The sequence below is a fragment of the Lutjanus erythropterus genome, chromosome 23 (genome assembly GCF_056507025.1).
Source record: "Lutjanus erythropterus isolate fLutEry1 chromosome 23, fLutEry1.hap2, whole genome shotgun sequence".
In the NCBI taxonomy this organism is placed as follows: domain Eukaryota; kingdom Metazoa; phylum Chordata; class Actinopteri; order Lutjaniformes; family Lutjanidae; genus Lutjanus; species Lutjanus erythropterus.
In genome coordinates this window covers 21,551,549-21,563,314 of record NC_139339.1, presented here as the reverse complement: position 1 = coordinate 21,563,314, position 11,766 = coordinate 21,551,549, and the positions used below count along the sequence as shown (strand labels likewise).

At 37.7% G+C, this 11,766-nt stretch overlaps 3 protein-coding genes across 4 annotated transcripts; all 3 read right to left on the bottom strand.

Moving 5' to 3' along the window:
- Nucleotides 1-1,094: 1,094 nt before the first annotated feature.
- Nucleotides 1,095-2,663, bottom strand: LOC146306139 (immunoglobulin kappa light chain-like). Of its 2 annotated transcripts, none has more exons than XM_084711833.1 (5): nucleotides 2,570-2,663; nucleotides 1,758-2,453; nucleotides 1,535-1,654; nucleotides 1,412-1,455; nucleotides 1,095-1,302 (listed from the first exon to the last, which is right to left on the bottom strand). In XM_084711833.1, exons 1-5 carry the CDS (start codon nucleotides 2,622-2,624, stop codon nucleotides 1,183-1,185), a joined length of 1,035 nt encoding a protein of 344 aa, XP_084567959.1. In that variant the 5' UTR covers nucleotides 2,625-2,663; the 3' UTR covers nucleotides 1,095-1,182. The 2 variants fall into 2 exon arrangements, with proteins under 2 accessions (XP_084567959.1, XP_084567960.1); XM_084711834.1 differs by having other exon boundaries at nucleotides 1,095-1,257; nucleotides 1,421-1,455; nucleotides 1,535-1,645.
- Nucleotides 2,664-3,820: 1,157 nt separating this feature from the next.
- Nucleotides 3,821-5,268, bottom strand: LOC146306138 (uncharacterized). Its single transcript, XM_084713180.1, has 5 exons — nucleotides 5,214-5,268; nucleotides 4,379-5,065; nucleotides 4,169-4,288; nucleotides 4,055-4,089; nucleotides 3,821-3,940 (listed from the first exon to the last, which is right to left on the bottom strand). Exons 1-5 carry the CDS (start codon nucleotides 5,266-5,268, stop codon nucleotides 3,821-3,823), a joined length of 1,017 nt encoding a protein of 338 aa, XP_084569306.1.
- A 3,700-nt stretch (nucleotides 5,269-8,968) lies between these two features.
- On the bottom strand, nucleotides 8,969-10,599 carry LOC146306137 (immunoglobulin kappa light chain-like). The gene is made up of 5 exons (XM_084711804.1): nucleotides 10,531-10,599; nucleotides 9,697-10,386; nucleotides 9,487-9,612; nucleotides 9,357-9,400; nucleotides 8,969-9,254 (listed from the first exon to the last, which is right to left on the bottom strand). Exons 1-5 carry the CDS (start codon nucleotides 10,583-10,585, stop codon nucleotides 9,138-9,140), a joined length of 1,032 nt encoding a protein of 343 aa, XP_084567930.1. The 5' UTR covers nucleotides 10,586-10,599; the 3' UTR covers nucleotides 8,969-9,137.
- Between the last annotated feature and the right edge of the window lie 1,167 nt (nucleotides 10,600-11,766).

Here is an 11,766-nt window from a genome sequence, read left to right as displayed (position 1 = left end):
ATGTACAGGTGGCTTTTATTAAGAAGCAGTCACAGAATACATTTGTTGTAGAGGCTAATGCTTACAATGATTTTTCATCCAAACTGTCTACAAAACAAGACGTGGTCATCCATGTGGATTTTGGAGGCACCTGTGGACAAACATGGTAGTGTTTCCACCATAATAAACACAAAATATAACATCAAAAATGAAATTGTATCAGTCATAAATAATACCCTGGTTCTTTTTAACTGGCTAACATATGAGTCACTCTATATCGTTAAGTACCTGATACAACTGTATGTCAAATAATCCAAACTATTCCTTTAGGTGTATTTTGATGGTAACACTTTTGTTTTTTTACATCATCTTGAATGCAGGACTTTTATGTTTATACTGTAGTATGTTTTCTTCTTTAGTAAAATATCTGAAAATTTCTATTACTGGGACCCAGAGCACTTTTGTTTTTCTTTCATCTGAACCAAATGTCATGTCTTCATCCTCAGCCTCTCTGAAAATGATGTCAGCCCCCCTTACTTGGAAACCACAGAGCAGTTTAAAAGTGTTGAATCGTAAGTTTCTCAGTGCTATTTTTACAGTTTTCTTATAAGGCATTGTTTGTAAAGAACCCCCATGATTGGCTTGTGTTTTGTTTCTGAATATTCATGACTTGAACCATCCTATCCTGTCAGTTCACACTTTTTTCACCACTCTGGCAGAAAACATTTGTGGTTTATTCACACTACTCAGTTACCTGAGTGAACACATCCTGCTTGAACCCACATATAAAAAAATTAGAAAAGGTGCAGACAGTCATTAATATGCACAAGCCCAAACCTTACAAGAGAAATATCGTCTTTTGTCTGCCAACCACATGGAAACTATAAAAAGATAACAGCTTTATATGTGGTACACAGTCAGCTCTTCTACAGCTGTATTACAGCTACTTGGCACTTTTTATAGTCTTCATGCTCATGTTTCTGTCAGGAAATCAGTACAGTCACTACCAGCACTAGAACACTGAGGAACGTGTCTTGCAACCTGTTGTCACAGAGTCAGTGGAAATCATTGTACTTTGATGTACTGACTTTGTAAAAGCTTCTTTAATATGTTTATTAGAAAGCAATATTTTACAGGCATCATATTTAGGCAGAATCATATTTACATCATGTTCTGTTACACAAAGATGGAACACGTTCCGCTCTACTGCTTCACACTAAAGTACACACATTCACTCCAGCTGTCGTCTCTCCGTCTTCTTCGTCTGCTGACCATGTTCTCCTTTGAAACTGCATCGTAGTTGTAATCTTGATTTTGATAATCCTGGTAATGAAAAAAGAGAAAGAAACACTTTCTGATCCATGACAGAAATAAAAACCACAGCATAGTAATATTTATTGCCATAAATATCTAGACAATTACTCATGTGAACATGAAATACCTGTGAGCAGGGAGCTGAAAGTCTTGCTTGAGAATCTAAGAAAGGAAAATATAAACCATCATGTAATGTAATGTTCAGTAAAAACACACTATACATGCAAAGACTATGAATTACCTGCAGAACAGCTGTTTCTCTTGTTCATCATGCAGACTAAGGAAGCCAGTATGATGTTCAGAACGATGCTGAATGCAAAAACTCCGTGCAAGAAATACACAAGATCATCATCTGTAGATTCTGACAGCAGAGACGTTACAGAGATTTAAGTTGTACTCATCATGTGTTTCAATGTGGAGTAATGTTCTTAGAAAGATATGACAGTTGTTTGAAAGTTACTTACCCTCAAAGTCCACCTTGGTCCTGTTTCCAAACAGTATGTGTCCACATGAGGCAACAGCACAGTAGTAGGTCCCAGCATGAGAAAGATCCAGGTTCTTCATCGGCAGGTTGTAGACACAGGTGTGTGTTTGTGTGTCAGGTTTCCTCTCACACTGATCATTTCTGCCTCCATGGGTGTAAATGAGTCCTGGATGAGATTCTTCAGAGTTTTTGAACCAGTAAACACTGTGTTCTCCATCACAGGTCCCAGTGTGTACTGTACAGCTCAGAGTGTCTCCTGGCTGGACGCTCTCAGATTCTGACTGATGGAACAAAGCTGGGATGTTCAAACCTGAACCCTTTACGCTGACAAAAGTGCCGTTTGCAAATTCAAACGTTACTGCAAAGCTAACTGCGCAGTAATAAGTAGCAGAATCTGAAATTTGTAAGTCTGAGATCTTCAAGTGGTTTTTACCAGTTTCAGCATCCAGTGTGAAGCGTGGATTGTTCTTGAATTCATCAAAAAATGCAACATTTTTATTAGATGCATAGACTGTAGAGATGAGTCTCGGTTTCTGTCCCAGGGTTTGTTTATACCAGTGATACCTTGCTATCACATCACTTTCATAGAAACATCGCAAAGTTACGTCGTCACCAACATTAGCTGATATAAAACTTCTTTCTTGACTGACTGATGAGGACAGACTAGTTGTTGGACCTGAAGTGACAAGAGAGACAAAGCAAATACAGTTAGAATACAATTACAATCAGTGACACTAAGAGTTACCGTACACTTGAAAATACACAAATTTGATAGATAAAAGCACAACTCACCTATTTTTTGCAAGAAGAAACAAGTCAGATAGAAAACAAACTTTGGAGATGTCATCGTGTTCGACTGTCTCACTTGAGTGACGAGAATCTTGATCTTTTCTTCTCTCTTCACAGTTAAGACTGTCTTTGATTGGCCAGCCTGACGTGACACTGTATGTGATGTTAAGGAAATGACATCACATTCTCATTGCTGCTTGTAGTGTCACCTTTGTTTCTTGCTAAACTTTACATGGTTTGCAAATCTGTCAACAATAGCAGGAGCTTTAATATGACCAGTCCTCACTAATGTAACACCAAACTGATTCTGTCTTTATTAGTGTTCCCTGTCTTAAATTGAGCAGAAACTCAAAATTGTGAATTTATAAGTAAGCAGTTATTGTGTCTGTTGCCTAACTATCTGCTCTTTGAAATTTTAAAAAATAACAATACAATAATAACTAATCCATCACAATATCAGCATCGGTTTCCAAATATTGATTTTCTGTTTTTGGAGGTGCGCACCTCTCTGTTATATCTAGAAGGGATCCCTTGATTTGCAAAACTCTTGAAAGATTTGTGCTTGTTTCAGATAAAATTATCAGGTCCAAGGCTTCTTTACTTGGGAACCACAGAAAAGTTTAAAAGTGTTTGAACTGTAAATTTCTCAGGGCCATTTTACTGGTCACATACAAGACAATGTTTGTAAGGACTCCCCTATGATTGATATGTGCTTTTTATATTAATAAAAGTGAACCATTCTCTCCTGTCAGTTTGCGTTTTTTTCACAGCACTAGCAGAAAACATTTGTGGTTTGTTCACACTACTTGGTTACCTGAGTGAACACATCCTGCTTGAACCCACACATATAAAATTACAAAAAGTGCAGACAGTCATTAATATGCACAAGCCCAAACCTTACAAGAGAAATATCGTCTTTTGTCTACCAACCACATGGAAACTATAAAAAGATAACAGCTTTATATGTGGTACACAGTCAGCTCTTCTACAGCTGTATTACAGCTACTTGGCACTTTTTATAGTCTTCATGCTCATGTTTCTGTCAGGAAATCAGTACAGTCACTACCAGCACTAGAACACTGAGGAACGTGTCTTGCAACCTGTTGTCACAGAGTCAGTGGAAATCATTGTACTTTGATGTATTGACTTTGTGAAAGCTTTTTTAATTAGAAAGCAATATTTTACAGGCATCGTATTTAGGCAGAATCATATTTACATCATGTTCTGTTACACAAAGATGGAACACGTTCCGCTCTACTGCTTCACACTAAAGTACACACATTCACTCCAGCTGTCGTCTCTCCGTCTTCTTCGTCTGCTGACCATGTTCTCCTTTGAAACTGCATCGTAGTTGTAATCTTGATTTTGATAATCCTGGTAATGAAAAAAGAGAAAGAAACACTTTCTGATCCATGACAGAAATAAAAACCACAGTTTAGTGCCATAAATATCTTTGAATAGACAATTACTCATGTGAACATAAAATACCTGTGAGCAGGGAGCTGAAAGTCTTGCTAGAGAATCTAAGAAAGAAAAATATAAACCATCATGTAATGTAATGTTCAGTAAAAACACACTATACATGCAAAGACTATGAATTACCTGCAGAACAGCTGTTTCTCTTGTTCATCATGCAGACTAAAGAAGCCAGTATGATGTTCAGAACGATGCTGAATGCAAAAACTCCGTGCAAGAAATACACAAGATCATCATCTGTAGATTCTGACAGCAGAGACGTTACAGAGCTTTAAGTTGTGTACATCTTGAGTTTTAATAGCGAGAAATATTCTTAGAAAGATATGACAGTTTTACCTTCAACGTCCAGCTTGGTCCCGTTTCCAAACAGTACGTGTCCACATGAGACAACAGCACAGTAGTAGGTCGCAGCATGGAAAGTATCCAGATTCTCCAAGTTGTAGACACAGGTGTGTGTTTGTGTGTCAGGTTTCCTCTCACACTGATCATTTCTGCCTCCATGGGTGTAAATGAGTCCTGGATGAGATTCTTCAGAGTTTTTGAACCAGTAAACACTGTGTTCTCCATCACAGGTCCCAGTGTGTACTATACAGTTCAGAGTCACAGAGTCTCCTGGATGGACGCTCTCAGATTCTGACTGATGGACCAAAGCTGGGACCTTCAAACCTGAACCCTTTACACTGACAGTTGTGCCATCACAAAATTCAAAGTCTAATAAGTTGCTCCCTAAGCAGTAATAGGTAGCTGAGTCCAAACTTTGCAAATCTGAAATTTTCAAGTTATATTTGCTTTTTTCCAAATCAAGGGAGAAACGTGGATTATTCATAAATTCATCATGAAAGGTGCTGTTATCATTATGCTTGTAGAATGTCGACATCAGCTTTGGTTTCTGTCCCAGACTTTGTTTATACCAGTAAAACATCACTGTTGCGTCATCTTCACAGAAGCACGGCAGAGTCACAGTAGCTCCAAGATCAACTGACACAAAATGTAATGATGACTGTTTTGAAGCTGTTGTAGGAGCTGAGGAGAAAATAAAGAAACAAAGCAGATACATAATTAATTTGATGATACTATGTTGTAATGATCTGTGCTACAGAACGCATGACAACACGTCACAGGCAAAGGTGGTTTGTAGCACAGGAATCAGCAGACATTAACGACAACTCACCAGTTTTCCCCAAGAACAGATATGCCAGACAGAAAACAACCTTTGGAGGTGTCATCGTGCTAAAGTTGTTTTGCTGAATGAAGAGAATCTCAATCCTTCCTGTACTTTACATAGACAAGACGGTGTTTGGTTGGCCAACCAGAAGTGACGCTTTATGACCTATTAAGGAAACAAAACCACAGGGTCTTTGACACCTATGTAGAGTTTCAAGTGTGGTTCTCGAGCAGACTCACTTGGTGAGAAGTGTATAAAAAAAAATATAAAAGCACCTCAACTTTGCATGAATCACCCAAATATAAGCACTCATACATCCAAACTCATTTAACACCACACAGATCTCACTGACGGGCCATATTCACTTTGTTGTCTGATTAACATCTGTTTCCTTTAACAGTACAGGTAAGAACATAAGGATGAGGATAAGCAATGTGGTTATCCAGTAAGTGACTCTGTCATGAGGGGAATGACTGGTGATTCACCTCTTTTATTGATTCTAACCTTCAAGATTTTCATAAAATCAAATCCTTTTTTGACACTATTTTGGGTCAGCATTTGTTAGAATTATCAATCAAGGATTTTACATTTTGTAATTATAATAATCATTATTGCTAATGGCGAGGTCCGCCATTCCTCCACTGGATTGATATTGCCTAGGCAAGGTGAAAAGCAAGGGTAGGCATGACAGGGAAATTTTAATTTCATGAACACCTGAAAGTACCATTTCAATTAAATTTCAATTAGTTGAAGATAAAGGGTTAAGATTTTTATTGTCACATATAAGATCACACAGAGTACAACATACAGTCAGATTCAGTCACTGTACTTTGGACTCTGTCCCCGTTTTGGTGGAATTACATGTTTTAATTACATGTTTAACTTCATATATTCTGACCCGGAATACGCACACATGCAGCCGCTGTGCAGTGCCTGGAGGCAAACTCCAGATCGAAGCCAGCACCAAAACTGACAAGAGAAAACTGAAGTAAAACCCATGCAAGCACAAGGAGAACATGCAAACTCCTCAGGGAAAGGCCCTGCAAAGTGAGGCCCTATAGACCAGGATGATGGGGTCTATAGAGCCTTCAGTCAGGACAAATAAAGCTGCTCTTTCACTGTATAATTATACAAAAAATAGAGCTTTTTTGTTTGCATGTGTTTTGTATTTTCAATAGTGAGTGACAAATAAAATGTTTCAAAAAACAGAGAAGTTGTGAATTTGATGATTTTGATAATCTATTAGTACTTTTTATAGAAAAAAAATCAAAATTCTCTTATTTCAGCTCTTTAAATATTTTCTGCCTTCTTTTCTCCTCTCTGACAGAAAACTGAACATCGTTGGGTTGTGGACTTGAAGACGTTGTCCTGGGAAACACTGATTTACATTTTTCAACATTTTCTGTCTTTTTATAGACTAAACAGCTGATCGATTAATCGAGAAAATGGTCGACAAATTAATCGATGAGGAAAATGATTGTTAGTTGCAGCCCTAAAAACAATTAAAACTCAGACAAAATCAGGAAAGGCTCTCTGATAACTAGTACTAGTGCATAAGCTACTAACAGGTCAGTGATATATGAGGGAGCGAGGCCATGAAGAGCATTAAAAGTCACCAGTACAATTTTAAAATCTATTCTAAAACATACTGGGAGCCAGTGTAAAGAAACTACAGCAGGAATAATGTGGTCTAGTTTTGTAGTTCTGGTTAGGCTGCTGAGTTTTGTACTCACGTTTGTACTGGTTTGAGTAAATAACCTTGGCCTACTCATGTAAATAATAGGACGGAGTGAGCGTGTGTGAGTTTCTACCTGGTTATGGTTAATTTAACACTGATAGGTTTATATGACCTACAAAACAAACAAAACCATCAGCCAGAATACTGGCTCTTTATATAGAGTTATTCTTAATGTCTTCACTGGGTCTTCTTTGAAATCTGATGAAAGGATTTATGGCTGTCATGCCTACCAGAAGGGCCTTTACTGAATGTTTACTTTTTTCCAGGCAAAGTTATGTTAGCCAATTAAAAAGAAGTAGGAGGAGATTTGTCTTTTTCTTTTCTTTTTTTGGCATTATATCGTGGGCGCAGGGCCTCCAAAGTCAAAACAATATTAAAGTGTCTTAGGTTTTTGAAAAACCTTGAAAAGTCCAATTTATTGAATACTCTGCTTTATGCTGGTTACTGACTCCTCCCTCCTCTTACCCAGCAGATAGCGATTAACAAGTGCAAGGCTTAAAACAAAGCTTGCCAGGCCACATTGTGCTCTTTGTCATGGCTAAAAAAAAAAAAAAACTGACATCAATATGGTTTTGTCTCATCTTGAAGCGGAGCATCTGCAGATTAATTCCACACCCAATATATTAAGATCCACTGAAACAAGATGAATAAATCACAGATTATATTATTTATTATATTATTATACAGCCTCATGACTGTATCACACTGGCAGCTCCTCTATGTCTTTATGTCCATTTTTGGTTTCTTTATTAAGTTTATACAACCCAGGATGCTCAGTTATAATACCATTACACTACTCTATGCATCTTAAAGAAAACTGTACTAATACTAATAAAAATCACTTTCATATATATATATATATGTATATATATTCAAAATCTCTGCTGGTTGCATTTGGTAGTTGTGGTGGCGTTGCAGTAGGAGCTTCATCATCCGTTGCCTGGCAGGGATGTGCACTTTTCTGAGAGACCTCTTTTAGTTATGTCAGTAGTTTTGGTCTGATTTTACAGTATTTAATAGAGGTGTCCTAAAAGAAGCATCATAGCATCTGGACTAGAAACTGTTATGATTCGAGTAAGATTAGATGTTTAACACATCAGGTATTCAGATCAGAGAGCTGAGGTCATAGTCGCCGGCAGATGGTTGGCGGTCATCACTTTGCCTCAGCTCATACAGTAGATAACACCATGGAAGGAAATGCCAGAAGGTTTTGTGTACGAAACAAAATAAATTTAGTAAGGCTCACAGATAAAATGTTTTGTGTATTTAGTATCCAGATGTATTACTAGTGCACACAATTCAGGCAAGTTATTACACCACAAATAAAGCAACAACATAATTTCAAATTTTGTTTTTATTCATAAAATATAAAACATTATAAGCAACAATCCAACTTAAAGTAAAAAGAAAACCTTAGTTATTATTTATTAACACTCAAAGTCAACGAATACACTTCATCAGGACTGTGTTGGTATGAACAGATACGACTGACCTGCAAACAACACAACAGCCAACACTGGATTCTGATTTAAATATATAGAAAAAGTCTCACTGGTGGACAGAAATATGTGACATAAAATACATGTTAACTCTGAAAACTTTAGACTGAAGCAAGCTCACTTAAGTTATGTCTTAAGTTAAGTTGTTCAGCTAATGAGACAACATGAAGTGTTTGACTGCTTTAAGGACCGATCGTTTGAGCTTTAAGTTACATGTGGGAAGAAAGTCATACTTTTTCTTGCTCTCTCTTATCTTTTATTTCCTTTCTCCTATATGAAACAAAGTCTTTTTTTTTGTCTGAACTTCTTTTTCTCTGTATGCTAAAAAAAACTCCAAATAAGTTGATTTAACAATGGTGACAATAAATAAAGATAGTAATTTTGCTGAGCGTCAGCCGTCATTTTTTTCTCTCTTACATGCACTTGTTCTGAAGCATATCTTTTAAACGTCTGGAACTATTTGATTCGCAAAATCCAGTCCAACCCAACACAAAAATATAGCCCAAAAACAACTGTATCAACATATTTCGAGGATTCATGGAAAGGAGTGAAAACAGAAAGAATCACAGCATTGTCTGCTTCGAGAAGAAATACTGATACTATAACTTCATTGCCTTTAAGACTTGCTTAGTAACACTTATAACCCTTTATTAGTCTTTTTACACAGAAGCAACTATAAAAACATGCACAGTTCTACTTTACTCCTGAGTACACACATTCAGTATCGATGTTGTTTCTTTGCCCTCTAGGTCTGTTTCTCTTGTGCTCCCTTAAAGCTGCGTAATGGATGTTTTCTTCATTTTGGTCGCCCTGATAATAAAATATAAAACAGTGAATCACAACATATGACTTGAGATAAAATAAAAACAATGTTAAGATGTTGGCACAATAGTTAATCTAAACACAAAATACCTCTGCGTTTGTTGCGGCGGGAGCGGAAAATCGTGCATGAGACTCTGAAAAAGAATGAAAAGTGCCCTCATTACATCACTATGGTAAGTAAGTGAACACGGTTGACTACAAAGAACAGCAGTTACAGTACCTGTACATTTGCAGTTGTTTCCTTTGTTGATCACACACATTAAGAGAGCCAGTAAACCACTCAGGATGGTGGTGAACGCCAAAGCGCCGCTCAACAAATACACCAAGACAAGAGAGTCAGTCTTCCCTATAGAGAGCCACACATGATTACAAAGCTTTGACAAATGATGCGTTAAACAATTAAGACAACCTGCGCTAGAAAGTTACTTACCTTTAAAGTCCAGCTTGGTCCCGTTTCCAAACAGTATGTGTCCACATGAGGCAACAGCACAGTAGTAGGTCCCAGCATGAGAAAGATCCAGGTTCTGCATTTGCAAGTTGTAGACACAGGTGTGTGTTTGTGTGTCGGGTTTCTTCACACACTGATCATTTCTGCCTCCATGGGTGTAAATGAGTCCTGAGTTTTTGAACCAGTAAACACTGTGTTCTCCATCACAGGTCCCAGTGTGTACTGTACAGTTCAGAGTCACAGAGTCTCCTGGCTGGACGCTCTCAGATTCTGACTGATGGACCAAAGCTGGGACGTTCAAACCTGAACCCTTTACACTGACTAAAGTGCCCTCGCCAAATTCAAACTTGAATGAGTAGCTACTCGCGCAGTAGTAAGCAGCAGAGTCTGAAACGTGCACATTTGTCATCTTCAAGTGATTTTTACCTATTTCAGTATCCAGTGTGAAGCGTGGATTGTTCTTGAATTCATCATGAAAAAATCCATTTTTTTCAAACTTGTAGTAAGTAGAGATGAGCCTCGGTTTCTCCCCTAGAATTTGTTTATACCAGTAAAACCTTGCTGCAACATCACCCTCATAGAAACACGGCAAAGTCAAGTTGTCCCCGGTCTCAACTGATACGAAACTTCTCTCTTGACGAACAGATGACAATTTCACATTATTCTGCTGAGCTGAAATGAAAGGAAAGACAAAGCAAATTCACTTCATCACCACATGAAGAAAAGGTATTTTAAGCAGTGTCAAGTGGTGTGACCATATAGTTAAAAAGACAGAAAATGCAAATGAAACTATAGTCACTAAAGTACAAAACTCACCCATTTTCACCAAGAACAAACAAGTCAGGCAGAGAACAAACTTTGGAGGTGTCATCGTGTTCAACTTCTCGTGCTGAATGACAAGAATCTCAATCCCCTCTGCACTTTTCATAGACAAGACTGTGTTTGATTGGCCAACCAGCAGTGACACTGTACATCCTATTAAGGAAACTTGCTCACTTCAAATGCTCACTGTCACTGTAGTAGCACTGGTTTACTACTCGTGGTGTGTTTAGTTGCAGTCTAAAGGAGACGGTATTGACTCATAAATCACTGAGTGGCTCTAAGGTAAATAAAACACTTTCATGCTAAACCTCAGCACTGACTGAACTGGTCAGGGAGAATTTTTAGGATTTGAGGACATTTGGGACTCAGCCCATAACTCTGTAGGGGGTCTGGGGTCTGGATTTTTGTTTACATTTCTTGATTAACAAGCTCTATTATTTGATAATTATTCAAATGAATTGTATTATTTATGATTTTATTACATTGTACTTGCTATTTGAAAGCTGGGACCTGTACTCATGCAGAACTGAGAAATTTCAGACAAGAACCCAGACCAGGAGATACAGATCTGATCAATTTCACAGCTAATAACATTAAAGTTAACGCTCATTTACAACTTTGTGTCACACCTAATGTAATTTCTCCTCTGTGTGTGGCTGTGATGCATATAATCCATCCTCATTATGAAGAAAGTTGGTAAAATACATCCAGGTTTTCTGTTTTTTCTATCTTGCTTGATTGAAACATCTTAAGTCCCCTTGCTGTCACAGTGACAGATGACAAACGTGGTGAGTTCAGAACCATGCTTTGTTGCCAGTGTTGTCATCGTCTTGCACCTATCATAATAAAGATAACTTGCCCTTTTGAACTATAAAGTGACTGCTCATTCATTGCCACAGCTGCTAACGTTAGCATTGGTAATTTGCTATCATCTGTGCTCTCTGAGATTAATCTAATCTCTGCTCACTGACTATTCTGCTCCTGAGAGGCTCAACCCAGATGCCATTGATGGCGGTGGTAGTGATGCACGGATGGGTGCTCATCTACCAGCCTAATATACATCCCTGTAGGCTATCTTACTTTTTAAATGGTCATTTCTTTATTTGTGTGTTGGATTTATTGGATTTACTTTGATCATTACTGAGGCTGCTTTCTGTCATTTTAAACGTTTCCATGTGTGCAGTAATGTCACGGCTGCAAATAACTAATATTTCAAAGCAAAATAAATTG

What these genes read in the sequence shown, in the direction of transcription:
- LOC146306138 (XM_084713180.1), bottom strand. Translation starts at nt 5,268, where the DNA reads ATGACACCTCCAAAGGTTGTTTTCTGTCTGGCATATCTGTTCTTGGGG. An exon ending in TCTGTTCTTGGGGAAAACTG is followed by an intron (nt 5,066 to 5,213) that starts GTGAGTTGTCGT and finishes TTTTCTCCTCAG; the next exon opens with CTCCTACAACAGCTTCAAAA. An exon ending in GACCAAGCTGGACGTTGAAG is followed by an intron (nt 4,289 to 4,378) that starts GTAAAACTGTCA and finishes CTCTGCTGTCAG; the next exon opens with AATCTACAGATGATGATCTT.
- LOC146306137 (XM_084711804.1), bottom strand. Translation starts at nt 10,585, where the DNA reads ATGACACCTCCAAAGTTTGTTCTCTGCCTGACTTGTTTGTTCTTGGTG. An exon ending in GACCAAGCTGGACTTTAAAG is followed by an intron (nt 9,613 to 9,696) that starts GTAAGTAACTTT and finishes GGCTCTCTATAG; the next exon opens with GGAAGACTGACTCTCTTGTC. An exon ending in CCGCCGCAACAAACGCAGAG is followed by an intron (nt 9,255 to 9,356) that starts GTATTTTGTGTT and finishes TTTTATTATCAG; the next exon opens with GGCGACCAAAATGAAGAAAA.
- LOC146306139 (XM_084711833.1), bottom strand. Translation starts at nt 2,624, where the DNA reads ATGACATCTCCAAAGTTTGTTTTCTATCTGACTTGTTTCTTCTTGCAA. An exon ending in TTTCTTCTTGCAAAAAATAG is followed by an intron (nt 2,454 to 2,569) that starts GTGAGTTGTGCT and finishes TTGTCACTTCAG; the next exon opens with GTCCAACAACTAGTCTGTCC. An exon ending in CCTGCTCACAGGTATTTCAT is followed by an intron (nt 1,303 to 1,411) that starts GTTCACATGAGT and finishes TTTCATTACCAG; the next exon opens with GATTATCAAAATCAAGATTA.